Source organism: Haematobia irritans, chromosome 3, assembly GCF_050003625.1.
Source record: "Haematobia irritans isolate KBUSLIRL chromosome 3, ASM5000362v1, whole genome shotgun sequence".
Classification (NCBI taxonomy): domain Eukaryota; kingdom Metazoa; phylum Arthropoda; class Insecta; order Diptera; family Muscidae; genus Haematobia; species Haematobia irritans.
The window spans coordinates 45,767,531-45,791,565 of NC_134399.1; the positions used below are offsets into that span (position 1 = coordinate 45,767,531).

Sequence of the window (24,035 nt, forward strand, 5' to 3'; positions counted from 1 at the left end):
ATCGCGATTTGGAGTCACTACCTTCTTGTATGTCGATAGTCCGGCTGGTTTTTTGGCTCGATGCACGGTTGTAGACGATACACCCAGCTTATTTGCGGCATCTCGGAGAGAGAGGTTAGGATTTCGCTTGAAACTGCCTGCAACTCTCTTTGTCGTCTCAGCGGCTCCCGGTTTTCGATTTCACCCCGATCCAGACTTCCTGGCTGTCGACAAACGTTCCCCAAACACTTTAATTACAATTGTAACGGTTGATTTGGCAACTTTTAGCGATTTTGCCAGCTTTGCGTGCGAATAGCTCGGATTTTCGCGATGCGCGAGCAAAATTTTGATACGCTGCTCATCTTGCTTGGATGGCATTTTGACAACTGAAGAGTGAATTCCAAAATCAAAATAGGAGCAACATTCTACACACACACCTTCAAAATGAGGAGCGTCCAGGTTTTTTAAATGCAAAATTGAAAGAAATACGTCAAGTTTATATTGATATAATTTTGACCGTATCACCCTTTAAATTGACGCAAAAAGGTCAGAAGTTCCAGTGGAGCGACGAACAGGAGGATTCATTCCAACATTTAAAAGAACTTTTATGTTCAGCTCCTGTTCTAGCTTACCCTATTCTGGGCGAAAATTTTGTTTTGGATACAGATGCTAGCGCGCATGGTATTGGAGGTGTGCTATCTCAACAGATAGACGGCAAGGAGAAGTTCATCGGGTATTTCATCCGAACGTTGCCCAAGCCTGAAAAGAACTACTGTGTAACGCGACGAGAGCTGCTAGCCATCATAGAGAGTGTAAAACATCATCATAAATATTTGTATGGACAACACTTCTTGCTCAGGACTGATCACTCAGCGCTACGATGGTTGCTTCAATTCAAGAATCCGGAAGCTCAACTGGCACGTTGGATCGAGAGGCTCCAAAGCTATGATTTCAGTATCGAGGAAAAAAAAAAGGTGGAAAACACGGTAACGCTGACGCTTTGTCACGTCGACCTTGCAGTATAGAATGCAAGCACTGCTCGAAAGCTGAACATAAGGAGGAGATTGTTGATATTCGGCTGTTACACATCGAATCTGGAGTGGACTGGCCAACAGAACAGCGTAAAGATCCCATTTTGAACAAAATTATTTCGGCAAAGGAAGAGAACAAGAACCCCAGTAAGAAAGACATAACAGCCGAAAGTCCACTTATGAAATCATACTGGGCTCAATGGGATAGTTTAGTTCTAGTCAATGGATCCCTGCAACGTAAATGGGAAAGCGAAGATGCCAAGAAATTTGATCATCGTACCGGATTCCAAAATAAGAGACGTTTTGGCGGAGTTCCATAATGGTCCCAGTGGAGGTCATCTGGGAATAACGAAAACAGCCGAGAAAGTGAAGCAACGATTCTACTGGGTTAGATGCCAGAAATCAATTGCTGAATGGGTAGCCAATTGCGAGAAGTGCATGAAGGCGAAAGGTCCAACAAGGAAAAGTCGAGGTCCTATGCAAGAGTATAGACCAGGAGCACCGTTTGAAAGAATAGCAATGGACGTGGCAGGCCCTTTCCCAGTAAGTGATTCTGGGAACCGGTATGTCCTTGTGGTCATGGATTACTTCAGCAAATGGCCAAAGGTGTATGCGATTCCAAACCAAGAGGCAAAAACGATTGTGGATGTGGTCAACAAAAACTAGATATGTCGCTACGGTGTGCCGTCCGAGATTCACTCAGACCAGGGAAGAAATTTTGAATCGGTCATATTCAAAGAGATGCGTGAATCCCTTGGTATCAAGAAAACGAGGACTACGCCATTACATCCACAATCCGATAGCATGGCAGAAAGGTTCAATCGCACCCTGGAGGAACATCTTCGAAAAGTGGTGGACAACGGCCAGAGGGACTGGGACGAGCATATACCAACGTTTTTGCTGTCGTATAGATCTGCCATTCATGATTCCACCTCTCGAACACCGGCCAATGTTCTATTCGGAACTGAGTTGAAGTTGCCTGGAGATCTGATATTCGGCGCTAAACCTAATGAGCTCGCCATGGAAGAAAACAGAAACGACATCCCAAACACTTTCGGAGAAGTTCACGAATCAGTGCGCAACAAAATAAAAATGGTCAGCAACAGAATGAAGGCGAGATACGATCGTGCTATAAATACTGAGGGCTTCCAAGAAGAAGAATTGGTTCTGCTATTTAACCCGCAACGAAAGAAAGGATTGTGTCCTAAACTGCAAACACAGTGGGAAGGCCCATACAAAGTCATCAAGAAGATCAATGATGTTGTATACCGGATTCAGAAGGACGACAGCCCTAGATCAAAGATGAAAGTTGTACATCTGGAACGATTGGCTCCTTACGGAACAGGTTCTGTGCCTGTTCGGGACGAACAGGCTTAAGCGGGAGGCAGTGTTACGAATTTGTTAATTATAGATTTAAGTTTATTTAAATTAGTTTCCGTTAATTTAAAATTTCAAATTGCAACGATAAAATTTCGTTATCGCTTTTTGGAATCATCTATTAATTTTCTGGTACTTTCCTGAATTTCTTTTATGTTCTTTTGTTTGCTTATTTTCATATCGAAATGTAAGTTCTTACTATCTCATAGTTTAACTCCTTTTTGTCATTGTTGTTGTAGTAATGCGAGCATATATCTATTGGGAGCCACCGTGGTGCAATGGTTAGCATGCCCGCCTTGCATACACAAGGTCGTGGGTTCGATTCCTGCTATGACCGAACACCAAAAAGTTTTTCAGCGGTGGATTATCCCACCTCAGTAATGCTGGTGACATTTCTGACGGTTTCAAAGCTTCTCTAAGTGGTTTCACTGCAATGTGGAACGCCGTTCGGACTCGGCTATAAAAAGGAGGTCCCTTGTCATTGAGCTTAACATGGATTTGGGCAGCACTCAGTGATAAGAGAGAAGTTCACCACTTTGGTATCACAATGGACTGAATAGTCTAAGTGAGCCTGATACATCGGGCTGCCACATAACCTAACCTAACCTAACATATATCTATGTGAGTGTATATGTGTTTGACCATGAACAACTTAATGGTCGTAGATTCTTCAAGCATTGTCAAAGAATGTTCTGGCGTTGCCAGAATATTGTAGTGTTGCCAGAATGTTCTCGTATTGCCAGACCGTCATATATAAAAGCGCTCGCATGCTGCTAACGAGTCAGTCTTAATTAAAGCGTCAAACGAATAACATCAGTGTGAACGAATTGTAAAGTGTAAAGTCATAGTAAATAAATTGTAGATTAACGTTATTGAAACGAACAGTGTTTTAATTGACGGGTGAAAACGCCTAAATATAAAAACGTAACATTATGTTATACAAGTAACATATTCATTTACAATTATTCGAGCTTTATGGACAATGAAGATTAAGGAATTTGATCAATGGAGTCGTTGAAAAGAAAACACCAGATATAAATCTATAAACGGCTGACTGTACATGTTTCCTTTCGGGCGAGCTATGAGTTGTTAAAATTTGTTTTAATACTACGTTCGCACTAGACACGAAATCTCGCTATTTAGAACCAAAATCTCTTTACAAATCTCAAGTGTTCGGACTGGCAAAATAACGAGATTTCGTGGATTTGAGGATTTAACAGCTGTTTGTAAATATATCAATACAAACACAACCCCGTATGTGTACACGCACACACACATTCATCTACAAGGAAAAATGGGCAGGGTTGCAAAAAGCGCATTTTTAGTACTAAAACCACAGTTGTACAAGGCAGTATAGGGGATTTTGAGAGATTTTGTTGAAATCCTCTACGAGCCAGCTGATATTAGCCTATAGCAAATCTACCGAGATTTAAGAGGATTTCGGTCAAAATCCTCGTTTACGAGGAGTTCATGCCAGCGTGTAGACCATTTTTTGGCGGCAAGACCTATTTTCGGAGTTACGGGACCCTAAAGTTTTCATTATTATTTATGTTATATTGGATTTAGTACCCAAACGCATATAATCTTTCTAAAAGTAATATATATGGTATCCAAATAATAGGTAAGAAAGCATGTATTTAGAATGCATATAAAAAACTTCAGAAGCATGGTACTCATAGCTAATTTCGAGTTGCGAACTTCGTAAAGAGATTTTTATATAGAAAGTCATTAAAGAGAAAAACCAAAAATCTTTCTTCCATTTCCTAACAAATAATGAAAATCACGCGATTTTTTTGAAAAAAATTTTGTCCTGCGGCGCTTTTTTATATTAAAATAATTTGTTACGTTTTTTTGAATTCAATTCAATAGTCCATTTACTACTACAAAAACAAAAATAAGAGAACACAACAATATCACATTAACTGTTCAAGATAAAAAGTACTATTTACATAACAAAATTAAAATTTTTTCATAACCTACATCTCGGAAACTAAGTGTTTTCAGGACAATTTTTACTCAATATTTTCTCTTTAAAATACATCATTTGTACTAAATACGGACATTTTTTTTCAAATTTAGCAAAAAAAGTGAAAAAATAAAATAAAAATTTTCAAGGGTCGATAACTCGAAAACTATGCTTTTCCGACAATTTTTTACTTTATATTTTCTCTTTAAAATGTACTATTTTTACTAAAAACGCAATTATTTCGGAAAATTTCTGAAAATGTAAATAAAATTTTTCAAGGGTCGATATCTCGAAAACTAGGCTTTTCCGACAATTGTTTTACTTTATATTTTCTCTTTAAAATGTACTATTTTTACTAAAAACGCAATTATTTCGGAAATTTTCTGAAAATTTAAATAAAAATTTTCAAGGGTCGATATCTCGAAAACTAGGCTTTTCCGACAATTATTATTACCTTATACTTTCTCTTTAAAATGTACTATTTTTACTAAAAACGCAATTATTTCAGAAATTTTCTGAAAATTTAAATTAAAATTTTCAAAGGTCGATATCTCGAAAACTAGGCTTTCCGAAAATTTTTTCTTTATATTTTCTCTTTAAAATTTACTATTTTTACTAAAAACGCAATTGTTTCGGAAATTTTCTGAAAATTTTCGGTCAAAATTAAAAAAAAAACAAGTAAGGAAAGTCTAAAGTCGGGCGGGGCCGACTATATTATACCCTGCACCACTTTGTAGATCTAAATTTTCGATACCATATCACATCCGTCAAATATGTTGGGGGCTATATATAAAGGTTTGTACCAAATACATACATTTAAATAGCACTCGATCTGAACAGAATTTGATAGACTTCTACAAAATCTATAGACTCAAAATTTAAGTCGGCTAATGCACTAGGGTGGAACACAATTTTAGTAAAAAAATATGGGAAACATTTAAATCTGAAGCAATTTTAAGGAAACTTCGAAAAAGTTTATTTATGATTTATCGCTCGATATACATGTATTAGAAGTTTAGGAAAATTAGAGTCAGTTTTACAACTTTTCGACTAAGCAGTGGCGATTTTAGAAGGAAAATGTTGGTATTTTGACCATTTTTGTCGAAATCAGAGAGCTATATCTAAATCTGAACCGATTTCAACCAAATTTGGCACGCATAGCAACAATGCTTATTCTACTCCCTGTAAAAATTTCAACTAAATCGGAGTTAAAAATTGGCCTCTGTGGTCATATGAGTGTAAATCGGGCGAAAGATATATATGGGAGCTATATCTAAATCTGAACCGATTTCAACCAAATTTGACACGCATAGCAATAATGCTAATTCTACTCCCTGTGCAAAATTTCAACTAAATCGGAGTTAAAAATAGGCCTCTGTGGTCATATGAGTGTAAATCGGGCGAAAGCTATATATGGGAGATATATCTAAATCTGAACCGATTTCAACCAAATTTGGCACGCATAGCTACAATGCTAATTCTACTCCCTGTGCAAAATTTCAACTAAATCGGAGCAAAAAATTGGTCTCTATGGTCAAATGAGTGTAAATCGGCCGAAAGCTATATATGGGAGCTATATCTAAATCTCTACCGATTTCAACCAAATTTGGCACGCATAGCTACAATGCTAATTCTACTCCCTGTGCAAAATTTCAACCAAATTGGGGTAAAACTCTGGCTTCTGGGACCGTATTAGTCCATATCGGGCGAAAGATATATATCCCTTCTGTGCGTGATGAGGTCCCGCTGGACCTTTTTGATTTTTATTCATACATAACTTTATCTTTTATATGAATTTCAGCTTGATGGTTTATGACTTCTTGTACTGAAGTGTTTTAAGTTGAAAACTTTAAATTTTTATGTGATTGAATCATTAAATCGGTTTTTATAGGTATTTGAAAAAGTTTAGTGCGATTCTGCGTGATGAGGTCCAATGGGACCTATTACTAATTACATTAGTGGTTTTAGCACAGTTTAAAAAGCAGTGTAAAGATATTGCGATTTTCGTATTTGGAACAATTAATAACACTAACATCCTTTCAGAAAATACCGTTATTTGGAAGAATTTGTCATTTTTGAAGTTTCCATTGGTTTCGTTGCTTGGTAGTACATAATTTTATGTCTTCCGTTGATATATCCAATATAGTGAGAGTAAAAGTGCAAAAAAAGTTATTTGAACTTCATGGAAATCGTGGTCGAAATAAGTTTTTATATTTCTATACATTTTCCAGACCTATCGGCTCCTGGAATTTGGCAAGATGTGTCTCAATTTGGACCAAGTTTGAAACAATCACAAAACATTGGAAAACTTCAAAAGAAGAAGTTCATCATTTGCTTGTTCAAAAAACAACAATAAAGAAGATTCCACAGTAGCCATCACCAAGAGAGGACGAATGGAAACCAAAGTAAAAAAGGAAAGTACAAAGAAGTTCTAAAAGCTATGGTTAGAGTGGAGAAGGCAGGTATGTACAATGGAAATTTGCATTATACATTTGATCATTTGGTAAATAAAAATAAAACAAAATTCACCGCGAACAATTTGAAAAATAATAAATCACATAAAAACATTAAACTAGATGAAAATATGTTAAAATCTTCGCAAAACCGTGGATAAATTCAAATTAAATTAAAATAATTTATCTCTTCGTCGAATCCACTCAACACACTGTTCGTACCGACCAAACTATACATAATACTGCGAGCAAAACGAACGCCACTAAAAAAATCGTATTGTTTTTCCTTCAAAAATCCAGTTTGTTAAGAACATTCAACTACAAAATCAATATATTGTTGCTTGGTACGTATAAGGATACTTATAGGTACCACACCTGCGTCAAACATCAGGGTCACTAGTATACTAATCAAAAATTTTAACATTATCTGTATCCTATTTGTTGAACCCACTGTTCAACAATTAGACTTCATTTGTTATTTGAATTCTTATGATTTCATTTTGTTTTATATTACCTTTGTATTCAACATGAATTGAAACCTTTTATATTTTACTTTCATATCATTTATCTTATGTACCTCATTTCATTACTTTTATTTATAAAATATATATAATATTTTTTTTATGTAGTAGTAACATAAGTAAATAACGCTAGGAGCGTATTTAGTTTGAAGTCGCCATTGTTAAGTCAGTTCTAAGTGAGCAGTCAATAAAGCAAGAGGCTTTCACTTGTTCAAAAGAAATATCATAACTTGTTTTTATTTCTTTGGGAACTCAATTTTTAACCCCCTGAATTCTGCGAACCAGATACCAGAATTCTTCATGGTCCTTCGAACGTTCTTAGCGGAGTCTAGGAATAGATGGAATCAGTGGACGTTTCCAGATCGTCAACTGTCCTTTCAAAAGTCAACGTTTTTATAGACGTAAACGACAACACGTTAGAAAACTTCAATAGGAGAAGTTCATCACTTGCTTGTATGTGACTTATGTGTTGCTGATCGCCGTTTTTATAGACATCACCAACAACAAAACATTGGAAAACTTCAAAAGAAGAAGTTCATCATTTGCTTGTTCAAAAAACAACAATAAAGAAGATTCCACAGTAGCCATCACCAAGAGAGGACGAATGGAAACCAAAGTAAAAAAGGAAAGTACAAAGAAGTTCTAAAAGCTATGGTTAGAGTGGAGAAGGCAGGTATGTACAATGGAAATTTGCATTATACATTTGATCATTTGGTAAATAAAAATAAAACAAAATTCACCGCGAACAATTTGAAAAATAATAAATCACATAAAAACATTAAACTAGATGAAAATATGCTAAAATCTTCGCAAAACCGTGGATAAATTCAAATTAAATTAAAATAATTTATCTCTTCGTCGAATCCACTCAACACACTGTTCGTACCGACCAAACTATTATTTTCCATCACTAATATGATTTGCCGATAGAGTACCTAAATGTTCCATCACTGATATTGCAAACCAAAAATGCCATCACTGACAAAAACGAAAGGCAAAAGAAAAAGGTGAACAGTATCGAGCGGGAATAAACTAAAAAATTATCGAAAATAAATATTAAAATTAAACAGTGAAAAAACAGTGTAAACAATTAATAAAATTCACAAGAACAAAATAAAAGTTGTGTTTTAGTGACTGATAGTGAAAGACATTGAAAAAATTGTGCAAAACCGGCCGAAATAAAGGAATTGAAAATTTCCTTTGTTGGTGCAAATACGTCCCCCAGACAAATATATACTCAACAATAATTAATCAAGAATACTTAAAATACAAGGAATTAAAAGGGTGAGTGTTTTATTTGGAATTATTTTTCACATATACTTGGTTTTTTGGCAAATAATTTTTTCGAGAAATACATACAATCATAACTGTTAAAATCAAATTCAGTGCCGGTACAAAACAAAAACAACAACGTTACGACCTACATCAACGTGAATGGAGATGCCACATTGGTGTGAAAATAAACTAATTTGCGGATAAAAATTTTCCATTGTTGGAATTAATATTTTAATGAAATTCGAAGAAAGTGATTGGAGGTTAAATGAATAAAAATGATTTCAATAATAAAATCATCGCGTCGTGAAAATTTATAATTTTACTTCGACTTAAAACAAAATAAAAGACTCGAAACATAAAAGCAGAGAATTTTTTTTTTTGCTACAATTTCTTCATGGAAACAACGACCAATAAATATAAATGCTCCAGTTCTGCGGTAAATTTGTTTTTTATAACGGTATAATTTCCAGAAAAGACTAAACTCGTTTGACATTGTTCCAAGGTTATAATCAAGAAGAAGAATTTGTAAAGAACTTTAACAAATATTCATGTGTGTGTTTGAACATAACGGTTTACAATTTCTCGAGAGGAGAAACGAAACACAAAAGAACATTCTATGAAAATCTCGTATTACAAAAGGTATTGCCATTGTTTTCAAATTATTGTATCCTAGTGGGATTCTGGAATTTCTCCACGAAGTAAACATATTTCGTGTGTTTAAATTTTGGAAAATCGTAAAAATTATCGAATATTCTTCTTCAGATATTTTAACTGAATTTTTTCTCACTATATTAAAATCTTTATAAAGAACAACGGACACGACCATCTATTTGAATATAATTTGTCCACGGAATGACAAAGAGAAAGGCAAAAATGTCGTCGTCACGTAAATTTAATTTTGATCAGAGACAATTAGTTTCTTTCTGCAAGAAATTCGCTGAAGAATTTGAAAATATTGACAGTCCTGCGATTTTTGAAGTGAAACATAATGAGTTGGAACGTAAGAGTGACTTCGGGAGAGTCAGATGAAAATCTTGAAGACAAAGAAAATGTGGAAAAATTTGATGCCGCATCGGAAAAGTATCAAGATTGTAAAGTTAAAATAATAGAGGCTTTGCAAAACAGATTGCAGCCAAAGGTACATGGAAGTACACGAGCTGATGTCTCCATGACTTATCAAAATGTTTCGAACTTGAAACTTCCACCCTGTGATACACAGCCATTTGAGGGAGGATACTCGAAGTGGCCTGCGTTCAGGGATATTTTCCAAGCAGTGTTTATAAATCATCCTGGCTTATCTCAAGCTCAAAAATTATACCACTTACGTTGCAAGACAAGAGGTGAAGCCTTGCAAATAGTACAAAAATTTGATCTTGTTGATTCAAATTTCAATTTAGCATGGGAAGCATTAAAAAATAGATACGAGAATACTCGAATCCTCGTCCATCAACAAATGAAGAAATTGTTTGGCGCTCCAGTCGCAAATTGTGAAACCCCAAAATCCATAAGACAAATTCAAAGTTGTATTAATGATAGCGTATCCATATTAAAATCATTCAAGGTGAAAACTGATGATTGGGATCCTATTTTAATACATTTATGCTCTACAAAATTGCCTGACGAGACAATTAGAGCTTGGGAAGACTCATTAGTTGACCATAGGGAATTGCCATCATGGTCACAATTAGATTCCTTTTTATCAAAAAGGATAGAAATCTTGGAAACCATTAATGATTTGAAAAAGCCAAGTCACAAAGACAATCAGAACAAAACACAAACATTTTATGCGTATTCAGAGAGAGGAAATACCAATATTTGCAAGAAATGTAAACGAAATCATGGTCTTCGTCATTGTAAATATTTCAAAGCACTAACTCCACAAGAGAGACTAAAATATGTTTATGCGAATAAATATTGTGCCAATTGTTTACCGTCGAATCATTTTAAGTCTAAATGTTCGAGCAACTCGTTATGTAACAAATGTCAGAAAAAGCATCACACTATGCTTCATTTGGATACAAATCAGAGTAATGTGACAAACCAACGAATTGATATCAGAGTAATGTGACAAACCAACGAATTGATAGCGAAGAAGCTGAAAATGGACAATTAGATACTCCAAGTACATCAAATTCAATAAGAGAAAGAAATAATAATCGTAATGATTCTATACAAGTTCATTTCGCCCAAAATAATGGCACAACTGTTTTACCCACAGCTGTAATAAAATTGGTTCATGCTGGGGAAATTTTTTTGGTCCGAGCTCTCTTAGATGGAGGTTCGGAAAGAAGTTTCATCTCAAAACGATTACAACAACAACTGCAACTGCCAGTACTTCGTCATATCAGTCAGATATCAGGATTGGGAAATTCGAACGGAACCTGTTGCGTTGAAATTCAATCTAGGAATACAAAATTCTCCATGAAAATAAATGCTATTGTTGTTCCAAAATTAGCTAGTTTTCTCCCCGCAAAGAGAGTAAACATTGGACACCTAGAGTATTTATCAAATTTCGATCTTGCGGATCCATTTTTCTACAAACCATCGCCTATAGATATGATCATCGGAAGTGATTACTTACCACAAATTAATATGAAAGGCATTCACCTTGATTCAGCCCAAGGATTAGAAGTCAGAGAATCCAAATTTGGATGGTATTTGTCAGGTCCTATGCCTGTTTCTGAAATAAATTCATTTTCATTATCAGTTGTAGATTCCGATCACGAAAATCTACATGATATTTTGAAGAAGTTTTGGGAAATTGAGGAGGTTGATGTTCGTCCACCCGTTAATGATCACGATGCATACTGCGAGGAATACTACCGGAAAACTACATTTCGAGATGAAAGTGGAAGATACGTAGTGCGCCTTCCCTTTAAGCCTGAATTTCCTCATGAAATATATTTAGGTTCCTCAAAAAAGAGTGCATTGGCTCAATATTTCAGAATGGAGAAAAACCTTGCGAAAAATTCAGATTTGAAGACTGAATACGATAAAGTTCTTCAAGAATATATTGATTTAGAGCATATGGATTTAGTAAAGTACAATGAACTACCTGATGAGAAACAGTTTTCTTTTTTCTTGCCCCATCACGCGGTTGTTAAACCGGACAGGAAATCCACAAAAGTTCGGGTTGTATTTAATGGATCAAAGAAAACGTCTAGTGGCTATTCATTGAATAATGTATTACTTCAAGGGCCAACACTTTTAGCCGATTTGACCCAAATAATTTTAGGATGGCGATTTTATAAATATGTATTCACAGGCGACATCGAGAAGATGTATCGCCAAATTTGGCTTCACCCAGAAGATAGAAAATACCAATCAATTTTATTTCGACCTAATTCTGATGATCATGTTAAAACATATCAACTAAAAACTGTGACTTTTGGAATCAATTGCGCCCCCTTTTTGGCGATAAGGACATTGATTGAACTCAGCGAGGACTACAGGCCGAAATATGAGTTTGGTTCACAAGTGCTTCGGAACGAAACTTATGTTGATGATGTATTGTCAGGTGGACATGACATCGAAGAAGCAAAACTAAAACAATTACAACTAATGCAGATACTCAAATCTGCCTCTTTTCCTTTAAAAAAGATGACATCCAATAACGATTTTCTTTTGCAACATTTGGCCCGGGAAGATCTTCTTGATGATGATTTTTTAAAATTTGATGAGTCCAGCACAACTAAAACTTTGGGCATCCGCTGGAATGCCAAGGAAGATGAATTCTTTTATAATGTTGAGTCCATAGAAAAAAATCCCGTAGCTACGAAAAGAATAATATTATCGGTTATTGCGAGAATATATGACCCTCTGGGTTGGCTGGGACCAATAATTGTCACAGCCAAAATATTGATGCAAAGTTTATGGCAGGAAAAAATTGACTGGAATGAGCCTGTACCTTTACATTTGTTAGTAACTTTGAATAAATTTGTTGAAAATTTATCATTTGTTTCGAGGTTGCGAATACCGAGGTGGATTGGATTTTCTCCAAGAAAGCATATCCAAATGCATGGATTTTGCGACGCCTCGGAGAAGGCTTACTGCGGTGCAATTTATATTCGTGTTCAAGATCTCAGTGGCACTATTTCCAGCAACCTGCTCATAGCCAAAACAAAAGTGGCCCCTCTAAAGAATATAACAGTTCCGAAACTCGAATTATGCGGTGCTGTGTTGATGGCGAAATTAATGAAAACAATCACGGTGAAATATGATTATGAAAAATACTTTTGGACTGATTCTTCTATTGTCTTAGGTTGGCTGCAAAAATCCCCACAGTCCCTAAAGACATTTGTGGCTAACAGAATTACAAAACTCAGTCAAATCTCGGATATCACTTGTTGGAAACATATATGTACTGAAGACAATCCAGCTGATGTAGGTACCCGAGGATGTACTCCACAAGAGCTTAAGCAACATAAACTATGGTGGCATGGGCCTCCGTGGCTTCAAACTCTACAAGAAAATTGGCCCAAGCCAAGAACTTTTGATCCAACAGAAATCGAAACCAAAAAGACGTCAAATTTTCATCTTGAAATTCAAAATGAAGATTTCATAAATCGTTTTTCATCATTTAACAAAGCTATTCGAGTTTTGTGTCAAATATATCGGTTTATCAACAAATGCCGACATAAGCTTCACCAAGAGGGTGAAGCATTATCTACAGATGAAATAACTTTTGCAAAACATCGATTAATAATTATGGCACAGAAGTCTCATTACGCTCAGGAGTACAAGAAACTTGAATCAAAACTGCCTGTCAATAAGAAAAGTACTATTTTAACTCTAGCCCCATTCTTGGACAAAGACGGATTAATACGAGTTGGTGGAAGACTAAATAATTCTGGATTTAGTTTTGAAGAGCGGCATCCGGTTCTCATACCTGATAAATCTCATCTATCAACGCTTTTTGTAAATTATGCACACGAAATACTCTTGCATGCAGAACATGGAGTTATGCTACGATACATAAGACAAGGTTTTTATATTCCTCGCCTTCGAAATGCAATCAGAAAAACAATTCGTAATTGCCGAAAATGTACGATTTATAAACACAAATTCCACAATCAACTCATGGCATCTTTACCTCAAGAAAGAGTTAATTTCTCTCCTCCTTTCACCTATACTGGAGTTGATTTTGCTGGCCCATTCAGCATCAAATCGTCGTTTCTCAAAAATGCTAAAGTGTTAAAAAGTTATGCAGCGGTTTTTGTGTGTTTCACTACGAGATCCGTCCACTTGGAGTGTTGCTCAGATCTGTCAGCTGATGCCTTCCTGGCCACATTTAGCCGATTTGTTGGTCGTCGAGGGCTACCAAAAACACTATTCTCCGACAATGGGAGAAATTTCATAGGCGCTAATCGAAAACTCCTAGAAGAGCACAATTTATTTCTCAAAGATGTGGGAAATAATTTGGGAACAATATATAGTCCACAAGGCTTTACATGGTCTTTTATACCGCCATATGCTCCTCATATGGGCGGCCTATGGGAGGCTGCCGTCAAATCTATGAAGACCCACTTAAAAAAGGTAACAACTAATTGGAACTTTACATTTGAAGAGTTTACAACTTTATTGGTTCGAGTTGAAGCAGTTCTAAACTCAAGGCCACTATGTCCGATTTCAGAAGACCCAAGTGAACTTCTACCATTGACACCCGGTCATTTTTTGCGTGGAGCTTCCCTTACAGCTCCCCCAGAGTCTCCAGTCATACCTCCATTAAAATCTCTCTCATATATTAATCGATGGCAGCGATTAAAAGCGATTTTTCACATGTTTGGTCAAAGATGGAAATCTGAATATGTAGTAGAATTACAAAGACGTTATAAATGGAAGACGAGCAAGAATAACATCAAAGAAGGAGATATTGTCATCGTGAAAGAAGATTCATTGCCACCAACGGAATGGTGCCTTGGCCGAATTTTGAAAACATTCTATGGTAAAGATAATAACGTAAGAGTAGCAGAGATCAAAACTAAAAATGGCGTAATCGTGGGACCTGTCGTGAAGATATGTCTTCTCCCGACATCAGAAAATCCCTCCTTTTCACAATTGCCAAAAGACATATTATTAAAACCAAAATCCCAATGATCAAATCAAAAGATGCAAGTTTCTCATTGTATATATTTTGTTTTCTTTCTCTCTTTCCATTTCAGATTCTCAGTCACCATGGCTCAGCTAGTAAAAAAACCGAGATGTTTTCTCTGTGGTCGAAACCAACCATTAAAATATTGCGTCCGGTTTCGCAATATGTCTGTTCCCGAACGTCGAAAGGTCTTAGTTGGAAAGGATATATGCATAAACTGTTTTGGAAGTGGACACACCAGATCAAATTGTCCGTCAGAAAATCGATGTCAAATGTGTGACGCCAAACACCATACGATGATACACGTCGACAATTTTGAGGCTGTACCAAGTTTCGAAACCACTATCCTCTGGTCGTCAGATAATGAAGAAACAGATCAATTCACCGCAACTACCCCATGCTCTGGCAACGAGACCAACTTTTTCACCATTACTGCAGATGAATTATCTAGCCTACCATTTGACTCCATGCCTTTCTATAAACAGATGACAACATACAAAGGTTGCTTACCATACAACTGGTCCCCCACAGATGACAACAAGTCTACAATGATAGCTCCAGTAATTGAGTGTGATGTCTTAGAAGGAGGTATCCAAAAGTCCTTGACTTTTCTCTTCGAACCAAGAGTACCAAAATCTATGATTTCATTTTGATTTATATTACCTTTGTATTCAACATGAATTCAAACCTGTAGTAGTAGCATAAGTAAATAACGCTAGGAGCGTATTTAGTTTGAAGTCGCCATTGTTAAGTCAGTTCTAAGTGAGCAGTCAATAAAGCAAGAGGCTTTCACTTGTTCAAAAGAAATATCATAACTTGTTTTTATTTCTTTGGGAACTCAATTTTTAACCCCCTGAATTCTGCGAACCAGATACCAGAATTCTTCACTATTAAAAATTAAATAAAACTCTATATTTACAACCAAATGTTTATATATGCAATTTGTGCATTATAGAAGAGTCCACCTACAGTAAATGATCGAAAAATATCGTAGGGATAACCTCTCTACCATCCTTTTTTCATCACGCTGGTATCGCTTCCAGTGTTATCACATACACAAGGGATATGGGAGCTATATCTAAATCTGAACCGATTTCAATAAAATTTGGCACACTTGACTACAGTACTAATTGTTCTTCTTGTGCAAAATTTTAAGCAAATTAGGTTAAAACTCTGGCTTCTGGGGCCATATAAGTCCATATCGGACGAAATATATATATGCACCCTCAAAAAAAATCGCTTCTCTAACATATGTTCCAAACATATTTTGCAGGAAACACATATATTATTGGATACTGCAGAAACATTAATATGTTTGTTTTATCTGAGCGTATTATATGTTTGGAAGCATTTTGAGTCCAAAAATAGTATATGTTTGGAAGAATTCCCCAAAGAAGATTGTGCTCATTCCCTCACATAATTTTCACTACCACGAAATTTTTGAGTTCTTCGCATCTTTTTCTGTAATACAAATATGCTGTTTTTTCTTTCAAATGTCTATTCTCTTGGTTCCGAATGTATATTCTCTTTATTCTGAATACTCATTCTAATATTCAAATTAAATAGTAATTAGACTTAAGCATATAAAATTTATGGCCTTATCATGAAACAGTTTTCCGAACCAACATACAAGCGGTTTCACAGAAATTGCTCTCATTTCATTCTATCGCTGTGTTATGTTGATATCTTTTTATTCAACCATCCCGGTTTCCATCTCTATTTATTTCTCTATACTAACTCTCTCTCTCTCTGGCGCTCTTTGAATAAAGTATCACAACATATATATGTTTACTCGAAATTTGTAAATTTATATATGTTTACATTCACACATATTATTTTTATGAAACATTCATGCCCCAAACATAATATATTCTAACATATTAACATATGTATCCCAAACATTTTGTGTTAGTTTAGGAACATTACATGTTTGCACTTAAATATATTGTGTTTAAAAATTGTGCCCGAAACACATTTTGTTTATATCGGAACATATTAAAAACATATTTTTCTAACAGTGTGGGAGCTATATCTAAAAGACGGACATCGCTATATCGACTCAAGAGCCCACCCTGAGCATTTTTGCCAAAGACACCATGTGTCTATCTCGTCTCCTTCTGGGTGTTGCAAACATATGCACTAACTTATAATACCCTGTTCCACAGTGTGGAGCAGGGTATAAAAAAACATATAGGAAAATACCGATTTTCAGATGTCGATATCTCGAAAACTAGGCCTTGCCGCCAAATTTTTTACTTTACATTTTCGACCCCCCCCCCCCCCAAAAAAAAATATTAAGCACTTTTACTAAAGTATATTTGTTCCACGTCTTGTATGAAATAAAAGAAACGACAACAAATTCATGGTATGCTTGTATGTAAATAATAATACTCCCAATAGAGTCATAAGAAACACGCCAAGCATAAGGCATTTTATTAAAACTTAGTGCTAAATAAAATGATAAAGTGAAACTTGTGCACTTTAGGCTTGTTGTGTTTAGGGTCAGGTTTCGTCAACCCTGAGTAATTTGCAATTAAATCCGACAGGGATACTAGCATTCATGTCGCTTACAACTCCACCATGGGGTATACTCTTTCAAGTGCGACTATTGACGTAAACTGTTGTCAAACACAAATATTCAGTATAATCAATAATGAATAATATAAAATTATAAGAATGCATTTCAGACTAATACTGGTGGTCGTCCGTAGATTTAGTTAAACTGGGACCCCTCCATCATAAGCGTAGTCGGCCTTATTGTGCATTACTAGTCGGTTATCAACAAAATAGAAACTATCTGAACGAGTTTCGAATGGATTAGAAATCATCTCGGATACTGAAAATAAAGAAAGATGAAGATTATATATGAAGTATTGTGACTGAAATTGGGGAAACGTATATGTATCAACCAATGTACGAAAAAAGTAAGGTAATTTTTTGGAAAATATTAAATAAAGAATAAATATTTATTCTCCTAAATAAATTTCATCTCCTTCAAAGAAATATAATACACTTAACCACACGTCATCAACCAATCCTTGAAGCATGCCAAATTGTCTCTTTCTGGTGTATTCGATTTGTTTTCTTCCTCAATCGACGTGAAACGTGTCACCAAATCTCTTTGAAATACACAGAAGTCACACGGAGCCAACTCAAGCAAATACGGTGGATGCAGAACAAAGGACCTTTTGTCCGCAGTACATGCAAAGGAATATAACTTTTGATAACCATGTAGCGCAAAATTCGTTCTTTTGTTTTTTATTTTCTTCGAAAAGTTCAAATTTTTATAACCAAGAAATTGTTATTTTTCATTGCATTTCTTTTATTTTTGCCGTAAATCAAGCTTTGGGACCTTTCGAAAATGCTATGATTCGCTGCAAATTGAGAGCGCTTTCATTTTTCTTGAAAATAATTAGTCATCTTCATAATTATTTTAGATTTATTTTTTTATTTTTCAAAGTCAAAAATCGAATTATCTGCCAATAAAGAAACCGCTGGGTTTCAAGGCGGCCACATTAACATGCTGATTAAAAAAATAAATGGATAATAATATTGTTTGCTCGAAGTCTGACTTCTAAAGCTCTACGTCTGATCGTTATGGTTGGTATATCCAGGTGAAATAAACCCAGCAATAAAAACGTCGCCAAAAAAGAAGTGAAAATGAATTTAACATGGGCTTGTCATAGGACGGATGTCCACCATTTCAACAGCTATTGCACTGAATTTACATCACTTCTTAAGGTGTGATCCGAATTCAGTGTTTTGGATGTGAATTCAAAAATTTGTGATATTTTGCAAAATGAACAATTTATTTAATTTTTTTATGATTTTTTATGCATTCTAACGCTTGTCTGAAAGGTTTGACTTCAACAATTTACAAAAATTCGCAATTTTTCTAGAATGGATATTGCATTTTTTTCGACCAAATATTAATAATTTGTATCATTTTATTAATTCTTACTCAGTTTTTAACTTAAAAAAAATCAAAAGGCACTCATTAAAAATATGAAAAAGTCGAGTTATAAAAAATTGAACTAAAAGAACTTCATGTGTAGTTAAAATAAAGAACATCTTCGAGAGAACATTTTTTTTAAGTTGTGCCTTTAAAAGAACTTCCAATTTTTTTTTTGGCATAGTCCTAGGCTTTATTCTAGCTCTTTGCATAGTTTGGAAGCTTCCACTATTTATAAACCATAAAATTCTTATTACAGGAAAATTACCTAGATTAAGTTCATGGTAAGGTTCGTTGGAAATTTATGGCAATAAAAGCTACGACGAGAACTAAGCGGCTCTTTGGAAAGCGATGCAGTTAGCCAGAAAAGAAAATATATTTTTTTGAATCGTTGTTTGCTTATTGTTCATATTTAACGAAGTTAATGAGTTATATATCTTATTCTTTTAAGAGAGTTCATCTTTTTTATTTTTTTACAAACGTAATCAAAGTGTTCATTAGAGTTTAATTTATAGTCAATTATGAAGCTTATGCATTTAATATGTGTTATTTTTCTCCATATATTTCTAAATTATCGTCCGCATACATAACAATTTCGCACTCGCTCAACATATTTGGCATGTCGTTGATCTATGGTATGCTAAGAAAGGATCCTTGTCTTACTCCCAAAAATATAATATATTTTTTATAAATTGTTGACTAGAGGAAAATAAAGTTTGTCAAATTTATTTGGGCAAAGCCCTTTAGACTGCAAGAGGGTTGGACGTTTCGTAATCAATACATTCGTCATCGGATAATTTACTAAACCAAAACACTTTAAATCTATCAATATAAGTGATGGTGTACAACGAAAACAACAGCAGAATAGCAATACCTTCCTTCGTTTTCAGTTTACCACAGTGCACTATGGATGAAATCGCGATTTTAGCGGCAAAAAGTCAAATTTTAAACTTAAGATTTTTAATATTTTCTAGCTGGGGTTTACTAACGAACATATTGATTGTAAAAAATCGAAATAAATTGTTACTGTTGGCAACCCTGTTTACGCACAAACAGCCGTTAATATTGAAAAAAATTTTAATAAGTGGTAATAAGAGTAAAGCAGCGCAATTTTCTTAAAATTAAAAACTTTTTTAGATAAATATTTTTATAAAAAAAATATGTAAGTATGGGTTCTAATACTCGAGGAGAGTAGTTTAACTATATAAAAATAGAATTCGCTAAATGTTTGCATTTCGTAGTTATTTTGATGGTTTTTGGGTGTACTTTTTTGTGAAATGTAGAAGAGTTTTATCGTTTTTCGTGGAGTAAAACTAAAAATGTTTTGAAATGCCGTGGGAAATGTTTTACATGTGATTGTTTGTGGAAATCTCCAGTTTTATGCCATGGCAAAACTGTCTGCATTTGACTGCTAATTAATGAATGATTTTTTTCAGAAACACTCATGTTTAAAAATTTTGAAATCTTTGAGTTTTTGTTGGCAAATAAGAGAAATGATTCGAATTATGTTATAGAAATTACATATTGAAGTCTGACGGTTTGAGATATGAATAAGTCGTTTGCATGCGTAGACTTGGCAACAAAAAAACTCAAAATTTAAAGAAAATGTTTTGGGTCTTCATTTCGAAAAGCCGAAATAAAATGGCAGTGGAAACGGTGATGAAAACTATTCCTCGCACGAAAGAGAGAAGAACATTTTCCGGCAAGGACCTTTTAGCATCTTTTACTAGTATTAGTATTAAAACATTTACAGCCAACCTTAATTGCTTTCTCCTCGGAATTTGAAAATGGTACTCAAAAGTCTCGTCGTCATTGCATTAAAAATAGTGAAATATTTTTCACAAAATATGAATGGCCCCGATGTCTGCCACAATATACAAACTATTAGTATAGTATATATAATATTAGTATATTTATCTCAAAGAAACAAGGTTTTGTAGTTACTATAGATTTCCTTACGAGCAGGTACCGCTCGTAAGGATTCAAGAGTGCGCAATATACTTCACATGCATCTCTGAGCTATGGATAGCTCTGGCTCATATATTTCTTGTTTACAAGAACCTACACATACCATAATTAAAAAAAAAAAAAAAAACAAAAACAAAAAACATCAATTTACTCGGAATGTCACTAAACGTTGTAAAAGGCTCGGATTACAAAAAAAAAAAAAACAACTAAAATTGCAAATTTTGTTAAGGAGTAATCGTATGAACTTAGTGTGAACTAGAAAGTTGTTAATAAATATATAGGATACATTTCTTACCTTGATTGTTTGGTAATATTTTCAATAGTTCATGAGCTATAGTAGGAAAACCGAAAAAATCGGTGAAAACTTTTAATTTTTTCGACATTTTTTGGCGTTTTGAGCATGAAGATGAAATTTTTCCGACTTAATATATTCAGCATTTTTGTTTGCCTAGTTAAGAGCTACTTTGCTGAATGATGCAAAAACAAATAACACCCTTTTTCGAGGTATTTATAGCAATTACTCTCAATTACTCACCAAATTTTGTGAAGCTAACATGGTTGAAAGTATTTTTTGCCGCTAAAATCTTGATTTCGCCACTGCATTATGGGCGAAATCACGATGAAAAATATCGGGCTACCTAAACTTTTCGACTTCATTTTGTAATATTTAATTACCAGGTAACATTTTTAAACGCCGTTCGTATATCCATTTATTCGTACGGCTATGCCGGTCTCCAACTTTTTAAGACATATCCCACATGTTGACCACACCATAATTTATGTTCGACGACATAATAGATAATGCAGCTTATTAACCACCCTTATTCTGACGTCTGCCGCTTTTTCGTCGCCTCGCCTCTAATTTGGATTTCCTGTAGAAAGGCGACGACGACTAATTGTGCAGGCGGCTAATCACGGCATTTGATATCGAATTCATAATCGTATCGAAAAAATTGCCGATGATGGATCATGGCATTCGACCTGCGTGAAGATAGCGACGTCGCTAACTTTCGATAACAGGGTTATCGAAAAAATAACAGGGTGACACAGAGACGACAAAAACTGAATTAATATCAGACGGACAGACAGAATATTTAATGAAATTTATGTATTTCCGTGCTTAAAAACAACGATTTATACACAGAATATGGTAGAGAACATCTACCTACAATTTGGTGTGCCACATGTGCCTGTTCAATGTTATTTAGCTTGGTTATTACTGGGTACTGGTGGTCAAGACACTATTTCCCATGTGGAGTCCAGGAATGGACTTCGTACACAAAAGTGACAACGGAACTTGGTAGAGGTCATCAATACCTACAATTTGGTAGTGGTCAGGACAGTATTTCCAGCGCTGAGGCCAGGAATGGACTTCGTACACAAAAGTGACAACGGAACTTGGTAGAGGACATCAATACCTACAATTTGGTATACCACATGTATCTGGGAAACGCCGAGTGTAGAACAAAATTTTCCAGAAACTGTTGGACGCACTGGTGGTCAGGACAGTATTTCCAGCGCTGAGGCCAGGAATGGACTTCGTACACAAAAGTGACAACGGATATTGATAGAGGACATCAATACCTACAATTTGGTATACCACATGTATCTGGGAAACGCCGAGTGTAGAACAAAATTTTCCAGAAACTGTTGGACGAACTGGTGGTCAGGACAGTGTTTCAAACGTTAAAGCCAAAAACACTAGGTAACAAATAACAAAATTTTGTTATGTGAATTTTTATATGGTTTTTTCTGCCACATTTTTACTAAAAAAACGCCGTTTTTTAACTTTTTTAAGCCGCCAACATCCAAACTTCTTACTCGATTTGAAAATTTTCTGAGAATGAGTTGTAGACGGCTCAATTTTCTTTAATTTGAGTAGTATTAGGATCAAAAAGGTCAAAGAAAACGAAAGATATGCTCAAAATTGTAGGTGTACCTCCAAAAATTAAAAAAAAAAAAAATTAAAACTCATTTTCGTGTTTAGTAGGTCAAAATCAATAAGAAAACATTTTTGGCAGCAAACATTTAATTTATTACAATCATTGTGTGCGTAAAAGTTTTAAAAGGTCTGTAAATAATAAACAATTTATTTGAGGAATATTTGGAACATATATTAATAATTTTTAAAAGCGATTAGCTGGTTTAAAATTTGTGTACACAGCCCTGTTTTTTTGTTGTAGACTTAAATAAATTTTTGCTACCGAAAATTTCGCTAGAGGTGCATACCGGCCTAAAACTAGGAACATGTATTGCCTTGTTGTACTTTATAACTACAACTCAAGAAATTGCACTCTCTCATAGAAGAAAAACTGAACCAAATGTAAAGGTGAGTACTATGTTCGGGTTTTTCACCAAAACACTAAATTAAAAGTACAAATATATTTATGAAGACGATTATATTTTGATCGAGTCTTGCCAAATAATGGATGGAAAAGGTCCAAGGAATTGATTGTAAATAATTTTATATTTCGAAATTAATTAATTAAAAAAGTAACCGTGAAAACAAGCTGGTTTTCAGCTTGAAAACTGAACATAGTACTCAGCTTAAAGGAAAAACTATTGGCGCCAAATCAATACCATTTTTACCATACAGTAGTTCTTTTTGACAACTTTTGGGAACCGTACTAAAAAATTCTTTTGCTTTAGTTCATATTGAACTTATATGTACGGTCATTGAACTTTATATCCACGTTTGATTCATAAAATGTTTGATACATACTTAAAACAAGGAAAAAATCATTGGGCTGTGGAAAATTTCCAAAACATAATAAAATTTAACTACAAAAAAATAATTTCTTTGCACTACAAATCAGTTAAAAATAAGTTGTTTTGCTAAGACAGCTTAAATTTACAAATAAAAAAAATATTAACAATGTGAACGTAGTATGATTCTACGTTCACATTATGCTTGAAATCTCTCGTGAGCGTATAATGTGAACATAGTATTAATATGAAAATGCTATTTGCAAATCTCGAAAAAGTAAGATTGCAGTGAGGACGTACTACTATACCATGTTCACAATATGATATGAATGTTTATATTATTTGATATCTCACCTTTGTATTGAAAGGCAAAATTCTCGAAAACAAAAGATTTCAAGCACAATGTGAACGTAGAATCATACTACGTTCACATTATATAACAGATTCCACGGCACATATGCCATGGAATCTGTTATACACCAGTCCGCCATTTTGTTATGTGTTATAACACTTTTAGCAGAGTTACCAAGATAACGTACGAAACACGTGCTTTAAATATGCACCCTTTGCACGATCGACATGTCAACACAATAATTATTGAAAAGAAAAAACATGATATTAATTGTAAATATGTAATAAATGATCTTTGTACATATGAAAGAATTTATGTTATTAAATCCCATTTTAAGTTATGTTTTCCTTTTCGTGTTTAATGT

The 24,035-nt window shown here is 34.6% G+C and overlaps 2 protein-coding genes across 4 annotated transcripts in view; one reads left to right on the plus strand and one right to left on the minus strand.

Annotated features, from left to right (window-relative positions):
* Positions 1–24,035, minus strand: part of unc-119 (unc-119 lipid binding chaperone) — a 70,631-nt gene that overhangs the window by 21,154 nt on the left and 25,442 nt on the right. Inside the window, exon 3 of one of the 3 annotated variants that reach the window (XM_075299212.1) lies at positions 17,053–17,529. The exons of the other annotated variants lie outside the window; for them this stretch is intronic. Within the exon in view, the coding sequence (XP_075155327.1) occupies positions 17,411–17,529 (119 nt within the window). The 3' untranslated portion in view covers positions 17,053–17,410. Of the gene's footprint in view, positions 1–17,052; positions 17,530–24,035 lie in introns of those variants that run through there. 3 annotated transcript variants of the gene reach the window in all.
* LOC142229529 (uncharacterized) lies at positions 8,327–15,500 on the plus strand. Its single transcript, XM_075300091.1, has 2 exons — positions 8,327–8,611; positions 14,764–15,500. Exon 2 carries the CDS (start codon positions 14,777–14,779, stop codon positions 15,344–15,346), a length of 570 nt encoding a protein of 189 aa, XP_075156206.1. The 5' UTR covers positions 8,327–8,611; positions 14,764–14,776; the 3' UTR covers positions 15,347–15,500.

Bases quoted from the DNA above. Each gene is read 5' to 3' on its own strand.
- LOC142229529 (XM_075300091.1), top strand. From the start codon at position 14,777: ATGGCTCAGCTAGTAAAAAAACCGAGATGTTTTCTCTGTGGTCGAAAC.